Here is an 18,692-nt window from a genome sequence, read left to right as displayed (position 1 = left end):
ACCTCTGAACTTCACTGAAGCACTGAAGGGCTGGAGCAGGAGCCGCTGGAACGGACCCATGTTACAGCCACCCCTCCCAGGCTCCGCCTCGGCTCATCACCCCTCACCGCACAGAGATGCTAACAGGGACAAACACTCTGCCAGCCAGAGGTATGTGAAGAGTCAAAGTTATATAAAATGAGGCAGCTGAAATTACATTAGAAGGAAAAATCAGAAGCAAAATAGGCACAATAAAAAGATAGGAAAATCAGAAGCAAAGAATACAGAAGAAATTTATTGAAAGCACAAGTACAGACTGGCCAATAACTGCTTTCTACAATCTGAACAGTAAATAATGGAGCTACAGAAAGGTACAAAGGTTGTTATAAAATAGTTTTAATTTCATTTCTTTTTGCATTACAAACATTCTTTGAAAGAGGCAATGGAATTCTGATGTTGTGTATGCTTACCCTCCCCACCCCACCTTCCACAATACTGAACCTGTAATAGCTGTTATCAAAATATACAATACATCTGTTCACCATAAAAAAATGGGTTTTGCTGCCCCCTCATGTCTTACAACAGGTATAAAAAAATTATAAATATGTACACCCTTTGTTACTCACATTCTTTACATGCAAACACAGGGATCCAAAGGAAAAACCCACAATTGCCTGGGTTCCGGGGTTACCTCAATTAATTTGCTTGCATTTTGCAAAATATATATAGCCTGTGGGTTGACCAAATCAATGTTAAAGGCCACCAGACAGGTTTCATTCCAATAAGCCTCTTCCCAGTGTCTCGGGTGAGGTTGATTGAATGCATTTAAAGGTTAAACCACAGCTGTTCCACTTGGGTTGCGCATGGATCCTCACAAGGTGGAGTGCTGCCTGTGGCACACTCAGGAGCACCAGCCGAACCGCCAGTGCTCCCTGGCTGCAGGAGGAACGGATTTTTCACTTCAGGAGGAAGGGAGATGAGCAAATTAACTCTGACAACAACTACTAAGACACCTGAATTCGCCCTCCTGAACGCAAGATGCTGGCAAGGAAACATGGAGCTTTCCAGCGAGGCAGATCACAAGGCTTCATTAACAGGCTTACTCAGATTTAGAGGTAACTGAAACCAGCATCTGCTTGTCAGCTGAACGTTTTCTCAGCTCAACTGGGGCAACACTTTCACTGAAGATGCTTTCACACTCCTCAGCCACAAGCCAAAGACTAAGGCAGACAAGGATTACCAATCTCATGCCAGCAACCCAAGCTGAACCCTCACTCAAACTTCACACACTTCTCCAGCATAATTCACATCCTCAAGAGTTCAGGGAGGAACTAAGAAAAGTTAAGACTTTTCCAAACACTCAGTGCTAGGCAAGTCAAGAGCTCCCACACTAAGCAAGGAAATCATAACTTGCAACACTAAGACAATTAAAAAACAAACTTTGGTCCACAATTTGCAGAAAAACCCTGAAAAAAAGTACAAGATTCTTGTTATTTTGCATCCGAACAGGTTGCAGGTTAGAGGGAAATGTAAGGCAACATCGGATTACACAAAATAGAAGGCAGAATGGCCCGGGAAAGAGTTGTAAGCCAGAAAAAAAAATAAATGGTTGCATCATTGGGAAAAAACGATCTGCTGCATTCTACTTTTAATAAATTCCCTTCCTATAACTTAAAAAAATCTGGGCTTATAGGTTAAAAAGGTAAAAACTTTAGCCTGGGTCCTTTTACTTAAATTCACAAGCTATTTGTGCTTGTTATCTCAAACGCTTTGCTTTAAAAATCTGCTTTGCTTAACATGTTTTATCAATTTCATTACATTACTCATCCTCAGTCATGACCTCAGCCTGATAACTAAATTCCTGCCCTACAGTTTCAATTACAAAAAAAAAATAAGTACAGTATACAAGGGTAATACCAAAGGAGTAAATTTAGATTACGTTTATACCATCTTATCATTCTATAAAAAGGTACTTAAACTATTTCTTTTGCATATAAAGAGATTAGAATATTTGGTCAACTGGAAATATTGCTAGGCACAGATGACAGCAACGGCATCAAAAAGTATAATACAAGAATTAAAACAAAAAGCTCAAATGCTGAAGACATGCTATAAGAATGATGGCAGAGCTACATTGGTCTTGTTAATCTCAAATTAGGGGCACGAAGGTGACTCACATGAACACCTTTCTAAACGTGGGATATCAAATAATTCTTCAAATCCTAGCCAAGTATTTAGATATATATATACACACACACAATTTTGACAAACTCTTAATGATTCGTCTTCACAAGTGTCCAACAGTGGTTAATTTTGTATCTTGATCAATGCTCTTGTGAAGGGCAGAGCCTGTTGACTTGCTATTGACAATGGAATGTAATTTGGTCTCAGGAACGCTTCCCCACCCAGACCTTTCTGCTTAGTCTGAATGTTACGGACAAAGGATCTTAAGTAACTCCCACTTGAAGGTTTGCAGATGGCGATAAACCACAAGCAGATTGGAAAGTGGCATGAAGACACATGATACTATGCAGATTGAGACATTTCATGGACAGTGGGATACAACTGCCTGAAGAGTCAAAGCCCAATATTTTCTTTATCCACTTTGCCAGCTTCACCTGTCCTTCACTACAACAAGCCGATCCAGTAAGCCAGAGCTCACTCATTCCCCTCAACTCTCCCAATCCACTCCCTACAGTTCAGATGTTTTCCCCAAAGAAGTAAAAGGTTAAGGCACAGGATAGCAGATGCACAGTTAAGGTAGGATCAATGCAACTTATTTTTGTGCTGGGTGAGTTGGGAGCTCCTATACACCATGCATTTTGCAAAATCCTGACTCAAAGGCGCTAAAGTGAATTTACACAGTGGTTTTAGGTCTTTCAAGGCATGGATGGGTAAAGAAAATAAAAAAGGCATCAATGTGAAACCTGATAAACTTGTTAGGATCTGCTTTTTGGGGGAGAAGGAGCAGGAGGGGAGGGGAATTTCCCAGAGCAGGTTCCAAAGTGTAAACTTTAACTTGTGATTTTTATTTGAACAGTCAAGATTGTTACCCATCACCGCAAGGTTAGCAATATGAATTAGATTTAATTTTTTTTTTAAAAACCGGTAAACTGATTTTCTCTTTAAAAAAATAAAATCTCTGGTCTTTTAAGGTCACTTCAGCTGCATTTTTAAAGTGGCTTTTTTCTGGAATGATGGAAGTTGAAACCCTAGTGTTCAGCCTTTTAAGGTCAAGGCTGAACCCAAGAGGTTTTTAAGTCAAGTCCATTTTGTCTCACGCCTTCCAAAGCTTTAAATGGTGGACTTCGAGAAGGACACACGCAGGTGATGATTCTCACCCAGGTCATGATTATGGAGGTCAATGAGTGATTGAATGGCTTCTTCCACAGAGCCCATCTGGATCAGAGCCATTTTACGGTCCTTCCTGACAAGACACAAGTCACATTCAGTATGACCGTATGCAGAGTTTGCCTAACTGGATGCAAGCTTTCTTACCTAGCACTCCACAAGGCCAGCAGAAAATTAACTACCCAGGTAATTGCAGTATATTTTATTTTTATACGGAAGAGTATAGCTATATGATAAACATGCATATCCAAACTTCTCACTCAGCTACCTTAGTTTTCTTCATCAACTCATACTCACCATGCACACAATCCAGGGTTACTCTGGAATTCTTTATTCCAGAGAGTCAAATACTACATTAGTGATGATTCTGCTCACCTTTCACTTAGCCTGCGTTGGAATTCGATCAGAACTAAGTGCTTCTAACCCTCCTCATATTGAAAAGCCCAGTGTAAGGACAGGCCGTAAGAGAAAACACTTACTGGAAGAATTTGAATCCTTTGACCATCCCACCGTTGCTTGAAAACAACATCTTAAGATCTTCTTCAGTTATTGAAGGTCTGAAACAAATAGTTTTTCCAGTCAAACGTACGTTGACAGACTAAATTAATCTCCAAAACCCAATCCTCAGAGCCTTTTCTAAATTCTCTAACAGTAGCTTCTTGGACTGGAAAGGCTATGAGGAACAACAGGAAGACGGGCAAACTTTCGTCCTGCTAGCAGCAAAAAGCTGACCGTATTTACTCTCACACTAAATTTGCAAACATTGTTATACTCAGCCATGTAGGAACTCTCCACGTGGATACTTACGGAATATTGGACAGATGAAGAGTGGCAGAAGGGGGAAAGATGTTTTGGAAGTTTTTGGAGCCTGGTTTCTTGAAACGATGTAGAGGAGAATTTCCATAGTCCTTAGTCAGACCTTGGTCTTCCTGTCCCTCACGAGGAAGTTGTACTGTCTGATGCTTGGACAATGTTATACGGATTGGCTTCCCGTGAAGCTTCTGACCATTTAAATGGCTCATGGCTGCAACGGTTAAAGACAGCACTGACTACAATGGTATTTCACAGTTTTGTTCAGACATTTAAATCAAAGCTAGAATTCCATTCTAGTTCTTCCCTATGCAGATACCACCACACCCTCCAGGAACTGCATGACAGGCATTGTTACTCTGCCTTACTGTACTGTTTATTCTATTTTCCCTCTAGATTATCTTGCACGAACCATACCTTTTCCAGAGCTGCCCCAAATCCATACTACATATGCAGGTAAGCAATTAAGTGCATGGACACATTCAGGTTTTGGGTCTTTTTTGGAAGAGAAGAAAGTACTGATATTAAAGCTTTCATTACCCATTAGGTCTCTTAATGCTAACAGTCTGATACTTTTAAGCTTGCTTACCAAGCTGGGCCTGGTTTCCATCAGCCATCTGAACTAGGGCATTCTCTTTCTTATTAAATAAAATCTTCACCCTTTGCACATCACCATAGACTCCTTCAAAAAGTGAGGAAACAAGAATAGTCTTAGGTAGGGGAAAAAATGAAGGCTCATTCAACTTAGTATTAGCTAATCAATCCAACAGCAAAAACATTCATTCACAACCAGAACTGATCTCATTCCAACCATGGTTACTTATTCTGCTCTAATTAAGGAAAATTCTTATATAGCAGAATAATAATGGAACAATACATTAAAGAAAAGATACTGGGTTTCAGCAAAAAGCAAAAATCTTACTGCCAGAAGACTGGACAATTTAGCATGCTATCACAATTTAAAACTCTTATAAAAGACATGCAAAGCAATAAACCATGCAAAACTGAACATAAAATAAAGGCAAACTAAATTAAATAGCAAACTAAGTAAACAATGTAAAAATGAAATTATGCATTCAAAAAATGGCAAACTGCAAACTGTACATTTTTGAAGTATCAAAAAAGTAATCTCAAATAAATGAAAAACAAGGTAATAAAAAGTGTGAATAATAACATACCGAAAAGAATAAAGAGGCATTGGGGTGTAACTCTCTTTAGAGAACAGCAGAGCAAGGCAGCGGAGGGACAGGGAAGAGGTAAGGAATCGAAGGGGAGAGCGAGGTTGCACAAATCGTCCACAACGAGGAAGGGCAGAGTCCCCGCAGGAAATGGCGAAATTGGTTGATGGATGATGAAGTTTTCAAGATGGTTAATATTGAAGGGCAGGTTGGTTTCCGAAGAGCAGGGTTTTTTTTTTTTTGGAAGGGGAATGTTTTTATTTTTTGTTTCAAGCAACAACAGGAAGCAGAAGTACCGTGCAGTCAGTTGGCAAAGAAATTCCGGATCAGGGGAAGAAAAAAAATTCAGGGATGGGGAGAAAAGAAAAAAGTAGCAAAAAACATAGGTCAGTAAATACATAAGGAAATATGTAGTGTTCCATCAGTCAGATTTATAGAATTCTACATACAATAACTTGTTTACAGAAACAGTTAATAGGTTTTACCTAGTGGAACACAATGATAAAGAAAAGGCATTTTTACTTAAGATATACGAAGAAGTAAGAGACAGTATCACAACAGAGTGACTTCTACAGGCTTTAATATTGAATTAAATTGCAATGGTATTCCCTAATATTTGACTAAAAATATTTTCTCCGATTACAAGAATTTCTTAGAAGAAACGACTTCATGGATCAAGTAAAAAAAACAACTATATTTGCTGCTTTAGGACCAGGGACTATGGGAAGCAATCCATATTGCAATACTTAGCTGTAACAAAACAAGGAAACTCCAATTTAGATACCAATCACTGCCTTTAAAGCAAGAAATTATCCAGATGAGCAGCTGTACCACTACAAAAAAACTCAAAGGTGTGCTAGAAGCACTTGCTATAAAGGAACTGGGTACCTCATGTGCAACAGAATTCTATTCCCTTCCATCTCCATGGCTTGACCTCACCATGCGGAAACCCAGAACTGCTGTTACTCAGCCAGAAAGGCAGGAAAAGCATCTCTGCTCCCAGTGACAACACTAACCTTTGCACGCAGACAAGAGTCTGCATTCAAAGTTGAAGTCAATGCAAGCTGAGACACGCAGACTTCTTCCACTCATCATGGAAAGAAAAAATGGAGTAATTTCAGTTTCCATCATTCCAATTCAGAAAAAAACTTATACACTATTGCAGAGTAGTCACTCCAGAGAAATACTGTCTCTTAACTAACTGGTTGCGGCATAGGTAAGTTTCTACAACACTGATTATACAGGCAATGGAAAAAGTTTCAGGTCTGTTAGTTCACAGCTTCAGTACAAGTATCAAAGTCTCTCTAGCCCAAAGACAAGCTGGATGGATAGCGAAGAGCTCATCAAAAAATACAAGGCATGAAATAACTGCTTGCTCCTACTTAAACAAGAACTGTGCACACCGTTCAGACACTGCTAAGAGCTGTGAACCCGTGCAAATTAAACAGAGGTACAGCACAGTCCCTTGTCCTGTCACTGCCATCCAGACAATGCAAAATCATCCCAAGAAGCACACACTTGACAGTACCACACTGATCGAGAAAAACACTAAGAGCTGGCGTCGTTAAAGACTTTTGTTTGAACAGCAAGTCATTGGGACCAAGCCAGAGATGACAGTTCCTGGAATGGCAGAGGAGTTCCTAGGTAGAAAGAGCAACTCATCCAAATCAAAGTTGTATCGCGGTCCCTGCCATTATTTCATGCCCTGGAGAAAATAGTAATGACAGATAAAGAGTAGTCTGAAATACTGATTCAATTGGTTCATCTCATCAAGAGTTAAATATTTTGATCATTCATCACATCCAGGCTTCCCCTTTGATGCAAAAGAGGTTTTGTGGTTACTCTGACATCACTAGTAAGTTTTATAGCTTTGCCAAGTAGTATTAACTTGTGTGCACAGTCCCACCAGTTAAAAGTGTTTTTCAGCAGAGACTCATCATACTCTGCTGCACACACTAGAAGATTCTACACTTTCAATCCAACAAAGAGCCAAAAGCTGACTGAAGAAAAATCCAAGATACCCGTATCAAATTCTCTCATGATGCCGTCTTTCATTAAAGAAGATTTTTGTTCAAATATTACTTGCTTTATTTTTAAAGAAACCCAAATAGTTCAACTCACTGAGTTAAGTGGAATTGAAAATGTAAACTGTGAGCTGTTAAGGGGTTTAGCTAAGGAAAAACTTCCAGGAATCTTGGAAAGGGAAAATGTGCAAGCACATGGCAGAGGAAATACTGCACAGGTACAAAGTCAAGCTGGCAGGGGTCCAGACACTACACAGAAAGAGCAAAGGTCAGAATGAACTCTCTCTGTAGTTCTGAATTAATGTATTAAAAACTAGAACATGCTAAGGAAAAGAAAGAATGGACATGACTGTTCTGTGACCCAAATGACACTATTCCATGGGAATGGCAGGGAGACTCCAAATAAAAGAGGGAGCAAGGGACAGGCATTGTAGTCTTTATGGGACACAAGCAGGCAGGCAGCATCCTTGGCTTTGAACCAAAGAAGAGCAAGATTTTAATTTGAGAGATGGACTTTCTCATTTCCCTTCAGCAACTAGAGTACTGATCTGCTTTGAGTTTTAGAGCTGGCAGAGCACGTCATCTGCTTTTCTAGTTTTGCCGTTTCCTTTAGGATACAGTAGGATTTCACTTTCAATGAGTTTCAGCACAATCTGTGTTCAGAAAGTGAAAGCAGAGGTAACAGGAAGGAGAAAAAAGTAAAGTTAGGACTCCACTAACCTCAGGATTCAGATTGCTAACCAGCAGAACGGAGTTCCCTGCCCCAGCGAGGCCGGGAATGGCAATCCGTCCTGCTGCAGCCGCTGCAGCTGCTGCTGATGGGATAGCCAAAGGAGCTAGTGCTCCATGAACATTTGGAACTGACAGGCCTGGAAATTAAAGAATATTAACCAGTAAAGAAATTAACAGCATGTACTCTAGTGTATTTGCTGCACCAGAAGGGAGAACAGCACGCCTTTTGTAACATGCAAGTAACCATTCAAAACACAGTGACCATATATTCTAAGAGCAACAGGAGCCTCCAATTCTGGTGCTGCAGGAAATGTTTTGATTTCTAATAGTATTTGCTCTTGCAGTGCCTGGTGCTTAACAGGTGCCTCTCAGCGCTATCTTGTTGACTACAATATTTTGCATGTTTCACAAGAAGCGGAATCAGCACAAAGCCTCAGCTCTGTTGGTGCAGGAAAGGTATCACAAACAGTGCATTTGTAAGGGTCTTTCCAACCAGTGCATGCCAAAAATGCTTTGTTCTTTAACCATGCATATAACAACCAGATACTGTATGCTACCATCAGCTAATCTCTTCTTGAATGGAGAAACATTAAAGTTTTATTTATAGGCATTTCTAGGTTGCTCACAGTAACATCTGGTCCTTCACTGTATTAGCCCTCCAAAGGGAAGAGCTTTAGAATTCAAGAAACAATTGCTAGTAATTGATTAAATGAAATTACTTCTCAAAGTGGCATTGTCTATTTCCCCAACAGGACAGGATACTAACAAAACATTAACAGTTGAAAAGTTTGATCTGTGCTTGTTTGTCATAAGCAAGGAAATTCCATCAAGTTACAAGAAAGTCAACATAGCTTGGTATGCTATGAAAAACAAAGCAAAAATTGTTTAGTCTAGCACTCCAATGAGCCTATTTAGCACCTAAAACTTAAGTCTTTAATCTCAAACACTGGGCTACTTCTGTAAGTAGCAATAATTTGTTACCTGCAATATGAGCTGTAAACTCCACAGTGCAACTGTAACAGTGTATGCAATTAGCTTCATGTTTAAATACTAGCTTTACTCAAAATATTTAGGAAAAACAGACAAAGATTCCTTACTTTTGACCACACTTACAGACATCTAAGTTCCCAACCTCTGCAACCACATGAGGAAATTCAGAATACAAAAAGTTTTATCTCCCCCACCTCCCTTAAATACTGCCTTTACTGTCTCTCCCATCCTGCTACTCCTATTTTCCTCTTGCCCCTAGGATATTGCCTAGCCAGAGGTGCTACAGTTGCACACTCGCATTCCTAGTTAAGATTATGTACTGAACCACAATTCCCTTCTGTGCCTGAATGCCAGCATTTAGAATTTACATGACTAACCCCAACAAAAATAATCACTACTTAGCTTTAAAACATCAAGATGCTTCAGCAATAGAAAACCTATATAAAATTTCAACTTACGAAATACAGTACCTGCAGCCTGAGGAATTGCAAAGGCAGGAGGAAAGCCAGCTCCCGCATATGGAGAAGCAGAAATTATTCCTGGGGCACCTGGTAAAGATATACGCATTATACAAAGACACCCAATAGCAAGAAAACTCTAGACTGGGCTGGAATGTCTTGATCTGTCCTTCAACATAAGCATTTAGTTGAAAGCTAAACCCTAAAACATACACAGTAATTCAAAAATGCCTCTAATGTAACACTGAACTTCAAGAAGTTACAAAACCTATTCCTCCTAACTCTGCTGTTCTGAAACAGCTATTAGAATATAGCTGTTGACCAGAATACAAGCTAGTAGCTCCTGCAACTGTTTAACCACAACATAGTTTTCAAAGTATAGGTTACAACACCCCAAATTATCACTGAGTCCATACTGTAGGCAAAACAGCAGATGGCACTAGAAGCAGACAGCTGGAAAACCTTAAACAGTCCTCACTCAAATGGAGAAGAGCTTTCAAAGCAGTAGCATGCACCCACACCCACCTACTAGTATTTTGCACTAGTCTGATTCAGTGGTTCCCAAATTTTCCTCATTAGTCACATTGTGTTCAAAAATTTTGTATGACCAAGTAAAATAGGATTATGTCCCCTCCCTTTCCCCAACTGACACACATATCAGTTACGTTTGTCCTGCTCCCACTTCAAGAATTCTCACCAAAAGCAGCTGCCATGGTCTGATCAAGAGAGGGCTGGTTATCCCCAGAAGGTAGGTCTGGCCGTGTATAATCTCTGCTCTTATCGTTATTGTATTTTACATTGAGACTCGTGAGCTTTGAGAAATCTATGCGCAGCGTACAACAGGCATTGTAGATATTCTGTCCGTCTAAAGACTGCAAGGAAACAAACCATTCTTCATCCAAGATGCATTTATACTAAGATCACAGCAACAAATCTCTGAAGAGAGAAGGTGTTACATCATCCCAGGTACCAGCGTGTATCTTCAGATGGAGCAGGTACCTTGCTTTATGTGGAGAAATCACTGCTTCTTTTTATCCCCTTCAGTATTCACCCAAGTTAGCCATCCTGCTCTTGGTGGGGAAATTCCCTCCCACTGGCACGTGTGATCTGCCATCAGGGCAATGCTCGCATAACCTAATATGACCACAGAATACTCCAAAATGCTAGATTCTAACATTGATCCTAGATTAATAAAAGCAAGCCTAAAAGTTAAAATAATTCAGGTGTTTAGCACTGCAAGCATATTACTCACCAGTTTGGCATGCTGAGCACTCACTGGGTCAGCATATTGTAACAGGGCCTGAAATTGGTTGTTCTTCGTGAATGTAATTATTTTCAAGACTGTACCAAATTTGGAAAAAATCTGCAAGATAATATTTGCATATCTTGTTATCTCATTTCCAGTAAGTTAATTTCACATTGATCTCCATTATTAGAAGCAGAAACAACAAAAGTTATCCTTTCACCTTGTTCGCTTTCCAGCTTAAAAATTTAAGGTTTTAAACTACACCATGGGCATTGTTTAACTTGCATCATGGCATCGGACTAGAAAAACATGAGGGTAACTGAACTGCCCCCTTAATAAAGTTTTTGTTTGTTATGAATTCTTAACACAGGCACATTCACATACACCTTCACAAACTGGAACTTTTCCAAGAATTTTAGGGATTCTTAAATGCAGTCAAGCTTGCATTTTAAACATGAAGATTAAGTTAAGCAACCACAGCAGACAGCAGGAACTTTCCAAATAGGCTGCTGCCTAAAGAACTCCTGGACACGATTCGTTTTCCCCCTACCCTCACACAAGGACATGTAGCAGCTACTTCTGCTAAACCCTAAACAGAACTTGAAGATCTGTCTTGAAAACATAAATATTTGTCCCTTAGACTGTACCAGACTAATCTAATTAAAACGGACCAGCAATCAAATATCTGGAAATTAAAGTCTGGCCAGACTGGGACCAAAAATAGAAGAATCTTGTGTAGGTGTCAGGGTCTCCAGAAAGCAGAAATTTGGCAGCTATGTTCAGAACTTGAGTTACACAGATGATAAACACATGCTGTTAGAACAGACATTGCAAATACAACAAATCACTATTTGTTGCTACCCCTTCCTCCAGGACAATCTTCAAAAGTTGCAGCAACATGTTTTACCTGATGCAGAACATCTAGAGTGACAGGATAGAAGAGATTCTCAACAATGATCCTCAGGACAGGGCTCTGGCCAGCCATCGCCATTCCTGCATCTACTGCTGCAGCAGAGGCTGACAGCGCTAGGTTTCCAGACTGAACAGAATTCACTGCTTGCAGAGCTGCTTGGGCACGCTGCAGAACCAAACATCCTGTTAGACCAACACTTCTGCTTGCAAAAATACACATTCAGCTTTTCTTGAGTTTCCTATCTGCAAACTACTAGCAGAACTCAACAGTTAGCAGAACAACAGAAAGCAGTTTACTGTTCCTAAGGCTGGGGATACAATGACTTTAGTACATTTTAAACATGGACAATACAGACTACCCCAATCAATAAAAGCAATGCAAAAATACAAACTAAATAAAATATGAAGTACTTATGCTACTGCTAGAACCTTGCTCAGCATCTACTGATGCAGCAAAATCATTCCATTGTTTAGAAAAAAGGAAAAACTAGGCTCTTCTGGGGTGACACGCCATCTCCAGAATACTACGGAAGCTGACAAGACTGAAAGATTAATGCACATCTGCTATAGGGATCCAGGAGTGAAAACTGACTTGGAGTTTTCCTGTAGAGTCCCCCCCTCACGCATATAACATTATGAAGTGCTCACTGTTGTGCATCAGATTCTGGCTTTGTTAGATGCACCGAATAGTAGCATTTAATCTGCACAGCATTAGATGCTCTGATCCTCCTGATGAAAGTCAGCCTGAAAAGTGAGAGGAGGCAAACTGGATGTACTCAGCAGCCACCCCTGATAAGGAGGCACAAGTAACTTGAACTTCTTTCCAGTGTTCCTGTCCTGAAAAATTGCCAAGAGCAGTTGAGCTGAAAAAGGGAACTTTTACCCTATGCAGAGCATATCTTGCACAGAAACTCTAGACAGCCCAAAGCCTTAAGAACCACTGTGTTCAAGTGCTGCCTGCCTTAAAGCCAGCACTTACCAGCAACAGATTGTACTCTAATGCAGACACAGGTTTTGCCCCATCAGAGTTTAATTTTATATAAATCTTTCAAATATTAGAAACAAACGTCCTAAAGCACTAAACATTAATCAAGTCTTTAGATAGGTATTCAGGTACTGTTTCTAACTAAAGAATGCTAAAACACCACTTCTCATGATCTCATATTCACTATGTATTTTCTTCCCCTGACATTAAGGCAGTTTTAGCAGCTCATTTAACAGTCTGCTGAAGACTTTGGATAAAAGCTATTATAGGAGTCCTTATTCCATAAGCTACAAGCTAGTATGCTCTGTTTAGCATTTTGATAGTCAAACCAAACCTCAAAACCCTCCCAGGTCTACACCAGCAGCACAAATCAAAACAGCAGCAGAGAACTGTCTGTCCCTCCCACCAGAGTATGACAATGTAAAGAACAAAAACTAACTGCTTGGTTTGGAGAGTTGTCTGTCTTAAGCTCCTTGTGGTTGGAGAACTGAATATAGATGGGCTGGCTTCGAAGGACTGGAGTGACTGTGGTGTAGTAGTTTACCATGGTGTTGGCTGCCTCCTCTGTATTCATTTCTATGAAAGCCTGCGCAGAAGTCAAATCCAACATTGACATATTATCAAAGCGGCTCATGCTAGGAGACAGCATTAACACTTGACAACAGCATTATGCGATTGATAACCTTAGGAGGAATTTCCAGTTGAATTCTAACTGTATTTGATTTTCACAACTCCATTTACATGCAAGGTTTTGTACACAGAATTGTTTAAGAACCAACTGTACGTAGAACAAATGAGGATCTTCACTGTCCAGACTGACTTAATGTATATAATGTTTCAGTCTCATCCTAAGATCTCCATGCTACATATATTTAGGAAACTGGCAGTGACAGAAGTGTCTGCAAGAACACAAGAATACAGCAATAATCCAGAATCTTAACACTTAATCATATTAAGCAACTTTCCATACTTCTCTACAGAGCAGTAAGCCCACTCACTGTTCCGTACCTTTATGGTCTCCTCTACTTCAAAACAAAAATGTAAGGGATTGTAGCAAGTCATTACATTAAATACTTACATATAATCACACCATGCAATATATCAGAGGCACATTTTCATAATTAAGATTAAAGACACAGTATTTTAAGCAATGATTAAAGCTGGCTTGCTTTTTTACTCCTTAATTTGTAAGACAATTTTAGTTACCAAATTAGTGCACACCTTCTGCATTACCCAAGAGTGTTTTAGCTTTACCCAGCTAATATATTGTATCTGTTAAGGTGTCCTTAATATGCAAAGTTACACTGGTGGTTACTCAACTGTCAAGCTGGCTTGCGTGAAAAAGGCCAACTCATGTCACTGCTGTCCAAATAATTTACCTGGTCTGTAATTTAAAAACCAGGCATAATGCTAATTAGAAATGACAACCTATAATTATGGACTTAGCTCCTTGTACAGTCTGAAAATAGTATTTTCTACAGCTCATGGGATAATCATGGAAAAGTAAAATAATAGTATGCAGAAGTTATTGACTCCTAATACATCACAGTTGTTTAAACAACTTGGATCTGGTTTACTGATGACAAACTCATCAAGTCTTTGACATAAACCCTGCTTTCAATTATACAGACAATACCTGATTTTTTCCTTTCAACATTAGAAGATTGGTGACCTTGCCAAAAGGTAAGCCCAAAGAAATGACCTCTGCCTCCGTGACGTCACTGGGGAGTTTACGGACGTGGATTACTCGGGATGGGACCCCAGCACTTCTACTATCACCTTTGAATTTTTTGCTGTCATTTCCATTAGCTGTAAAAAGCAAGAGTTTCTGCTTATTAGAGTCAGTTTGAAAGAATATGCACACACTTACCACTTCTGACATACAGTTTGTGCTCCCCATCCAGTTATTACTCTCTATTACAGAGAAATTCCATAGTCTAATTTAACTAGAGTCTGAAGACACATGGTTTTACTCATTTTTCAAGTTACACGATGCAAGTGACATAGCTGAATGCCACTGCAATGCAATCAACTCTCCAGTGGCCATTTTACAGCTTGTTTACAGCACACACACACCCACATTTCTACTTTGTGTAGGTCTGAGCCACTAATTCTAGATTGCTGCTTTATTCTTTTTCACTTTGACTGGTATTCTTGGCAATGAAGCAGTCTGAAGGGGACATCTTAAAGCAAGTAATATTAAAACAAATATGAACCAAAATGTAATTTTAGATCAGATGGATTATACACGTGGTAAAGACTGTCAGCAGCACACCAGCAAAGACATGAGCTGATACAGTCTGGCAGGGAAGCCACAGGCAGAACATGAAGGGACTCAAAAGACAATGGTAGCTCAAAGTAAGACAATTCAAGGCACTGACAAGCACAGAGGGCAAAATTCTGGGCTGAGCACCCAAGGATACCATCTTGGGTGGGAATACTAACCTCTAGATGGTTTAAGACTCCCAAACAGCAGCAAACTACTACATACAGCCAAAATAACCCTACATGAAATTCAACTGTGCTTTAAGTGTAACAGTTTACAGCAAAACCTGCATGTTCTAATTCTGTAAAATCATTTTAGCAACTGTCCTGCAACAATTTTATTCAGTCTGCTAACCTTTTATGGGTATAGGGCAGAAGTTTATTATTATTCAGCACTGTCCTACAAAAGGCCTAATAAATACTAAAAATTAAGAGATTTTATAATTAAGACTAAGTGAGGAAAACACAGACATCCTCATAGTATTTGCAATACTTATCAATTGCTATTCTTTTTTATAGGGAATATTACCTGCAGAAGAAGAGTTGCTGCTCATGATAAAGGGTCCGTTAGTAACACAAGTAGAGAAAAGCTCGTCAGATCCCCGCTGGAAAAAAAATGACAAAAGGTAAACTGACAGCATTTTTACTAAATTCTATTCAGGCACTCCTAAAGCAGAACGACTGAGATTAAGGTGTGGAGAAGCTGAACAGAAGTGTAAGTGAAAATATACTGACAGTGGGCAGTGAACCTCACCTCCATCATAAATTAAATATAAATAAGATCCAATTTAGTAATTGAGTGGCACTATCCAATATCTCTTTTCAGCTACGCATTAGCAATCTGAAGCATTGCTGAATTGTCTGAGGCCACTAAATGCAGCGTTGTGCATTGATATTCACATTCTCCTATTGTATCTAACAAAACAGATTTCTGACTACTCAGACAAGATTTTCATTCTTTTAGGCTAAGCTAGAACACCACTGCAGTTGATCAGGAAGAGCAAAACAGATAGGCCTCCTGGCAGTCATTAAGAGGACAGAGATTATTTTACTGTGGGTTACCAGGAATAAGGAAGTCTTAAGCAAAAGACAAGTTATCAGAAGCTGGCCAAAACCGTTAGTGTATGACTTGGCAATTATGAACCAAAAGTTGTGTTATTTTCCAGTTACAAGCAGAAGATGCAACTTGGAGAAACTGAGACCTGAAAGAAAAGGATCTCTTCCCCTCCCTACCCCAAGAAAGGGCAGGTCAGGAAAGTAAAGCTACTAGCAAAAAGCTCCTTTTCAAATTTTACAGCAGAAATAGCTCCACATATAATTTGGATTCTAGCACAAAATAGTCTGATCACTGGTTTGTTTTCTAGCCATAATCCCCAGAACAGCAGCAACAACTTCTAGGACAACAGTACCATAAAGTCTCAGCAAGTCCATTTAAGTAAAAAGACAGACTAACATTCTGAAGCAGAGAAACCCAAGTACCACAGGTACAAAATTTTTGTAATACCATCCTCCATTGCCTTTCGCACTATTCTACCTTGAAGTCAACATGGCTACTTGCAAAACAAAGCTGTGAGTAGCACAGCATATCCCAACATCTTGATTCTTTGATTTTTCTTACCACAGGCACTGTGCATTTCAACTCCATTCCCTGCAAATAAAGCTAAACAGATCTATGGAACAGATTACTGTACGCAATTATGTGTTTCAATTCATTACAGCATTCTCTGTAAAGTCACCCAAATTACCTCAACTGACCAAGTCTAGTCTAACCCAAGTAAGAGGTACGAAAAACACTAAGACAAAAGCAAACAAGACTACAAATTACTTCTTAGCACAATCTATACTTATATACATAATACAGCTTAAAATCAGTATGGCTTAATTTCAAACAAGTTATATAGAAGATTTCAAATCCCATTGTAAACTGTGAGCAAACATGGTAATATAAATTTAACACATAAAAGCATTTTCTCATAATTTTCTACATTACTCTTGCACAGAAATGCCACACTAAAAGGCTTTCATCAACAGAAAAAAGAACAGAGCTCGTCCCTGCCTTGGCCAACTCCCACCCATCTCGATGGAAACATACCCTGCTTCACACTGTGGCCACCAGAAACTCTATCTTCCACCATGCCCTATATCTGGTGGCACCTGCAGTAACAGTATCTGCACAACAACAAAAGCTCTCCGCTCAACTTCCCCAGCAAACAGGTTGGAAAAGTAGGTCACACCAGAAGCCCCAGAACACTGAATTACAGACACAGGTTTTGTGTGTCCCCCCCTCAAATCTTGAATTTCCTGTTTGGCTACTCACTGCTAGCTCTTCAAAGACAGGCTCAAGGACTTTGATGTCCTGAATAGGAGAAATTAGGCCAGGTTCCAAAACTGCGGTTCATGTGCTGCTGCTGGTCACCTGCAAGCACTGACCAGGTTCCACAAAGGCTACGGGCACTGAGCAAGGTCTCCTTCTTCTAACAGGGTGTAGTAATTAGGAATAGGCCTTTTAACAGCTGTTCTAATTAGCACTTGGATTCCTGAGTACAGTGAGAGGCAACCTAGTCTGGGAGGCTATTAGACTGTGATCCCATCCTTTTGATGACTCTAATGCATAATTCCAAGGCTAAAAAAACCCCACGAGTTTACTGTAAAAACACTCTTGTGTCTGAACCACTGCAACCACTACAGGTACAGCTTTACTTCTCATGGCCCAGGATACAACTGGCAGCTATTTACAAGAACCACCCACCAGCAAACAAAAGCCCTACCAATGCAGACAAGTGTTCACTGCCCTCATGAAACCCCTCGCATCAGGCCCTAATGGGCCTTGAACTTGTAAAAAACTGTTCTTAAATAGCAACCTGTAAATTTCTGAACATACAGAACTCCAGCACTCCCAGTATGAATCAATGCATCTGTGCAAGCATACTCAGGCAGCAGCCCTTGCAATCCATCATGGAAACGCCAGGAGAACAAGCCACATACTTGGCTCTCATGGAGGCAACACTAGGAAACTATAAACTGGAAAAACAAACATTTATACTATTATGGAAAGAATTTAAATTCCCTGAATTTAACTTTCCTAATGGCTCGTTTAAAATAAACATTTTCTCACATATTTGAAAATTTACTTGCAGGGCACTTTGACAAGGAATGCTCATTGCTGCTGGTTTCCACATGTCGATGTTTCTTTAATGAAAGCACAATTTCAAATCCACTCCCCTCTTATCTTGGAGACTGTCTACACTGCCTGCTGTGACCAGAGCCAGGAGGCAGAGGGGGATGATTGTTCGACACCAAAAGAAGCAGCAGTCAATTTGTAAGCTTCCCAGCTGGAAGTACATGCAAATGAAGAGAGAAGACTGCAGCAGTTGGAAAACTACCATTATTCCATGGTATTTTCTCTACACAAGGAAGTTTACAGACAGTACATACATAGTACTGTGCAGTTATACCAGAATTATTCCACACAGACTCCCTTTAAAAGAATGGCTTTTAAAGTGCAAACCTAAGAGGAGCATACCCAATGCACCAAGGAGTTACACGGTGCTGCCATCCTCACACAGGTACAGACCAGTGCTGGCAAGCTTCCCACAACAGAAGGAAGTTGTATCGACTACGACTTTTCATCAGTGCTTGTTCTTCCTCTGTTACTGTTGGAGCTGATCTCTGATAGCCAGAAGAAATCTCTATTGACAGTTGCTTTTTGGAATGACCTAACCTGAGGCAAATTGAAAACAAGCACTTTTTTAATCTGCACTC

The 18,692-nt window shown here is 39.9% G+C and overlaps 1 protein-coding gene across 3 annotated transcripts in view; it reads right to left on the bottom strand.

Moving 5' to 3' along the window:
• Window positions 1-359: 359 nt before the first annotated feature.
• PTBP1 (polypyrimidine tract binding protein 1) overlaps window positions 360-18,692 on the bottom strand; it is a 31,572-nt gene continuing 13,239 nt past the window's right edge. For 2 of the 3 annotated variants that reach the window (XM_009331835.1, XM_009331837.1), the window contains 13 exons: window positions 15,460-15,535; window positions 14,302-14,474; window positions 13,105-13,251; window positions 11,676-11,846; window positions 10,775-10,885; window positions 10,220-10,394; window positions 9,523-9,612; window positions 8,063-8,211; window positions 5,319-5,352; window positions 4,730-4,822; window positions 4,138-4,354; window positions 3,810-3,887; window positions 360-3,406 (listed from right to left, as the gene is read on the bottom strand). In XM_009331835.1, the coding sequence (XP_009330110.1) occupies window positions 3,274-3,406; window positions 3,810-3,887; window positions 4,138-4,354; window positions 4,730-4,822; window positions 5,319-5,352; window positions 8,063-8,211; window positions 9,523-9,612; window positions 10,220-10,394; window positions 10,775-10,885; window positions 11,676-11,846; window positions 13,105-13,251; window positions 14,302-14,474; window positions 15,460-15,535 (1,647 nt within the window). In that variant the 3' untranslated portion in view covers window positions 360-3,273. The remainder of the gene's footprint in view (window positions 3,407-3,809; window positions 3,888-4,137; window positions 4,355-4,729; window positions 4,823-5,318; window positions 5,353-8,062; window positions 8,212-9,522; window positions 9,613-10,219; window positions 10,395-10,774; window positions 10,886-11,675; window positions 11,847-13,104; window positions 13,252-14,301; window positions 14,475-15,459; window positions 15,536-18,692) is intronic. The other variant, XM_009331836.1, reaches the window with a different exon arrangement.

This window comes from Pygoscelis adeliae, unplaced genomic scaffold (assembly GCF_000699105.1).
Source record: "Pygoscelis adeliae isolate BGI_AS28 unplaced genomic scaffold, ASM69910v1 Scaffold239, whole genome shotgun sequence".
NCBI lineage: Eukaryota > Metazoa > Chordata > Aves > Sphenisciformes > Spheniscidae > Pygoscelis > Pygoscelis adeliae.
The sequence above is the reverse complement of the archived record's forward strand: the minus strand, read 5'-3'. Positions and strand labels throughout refer to the sequence as shown.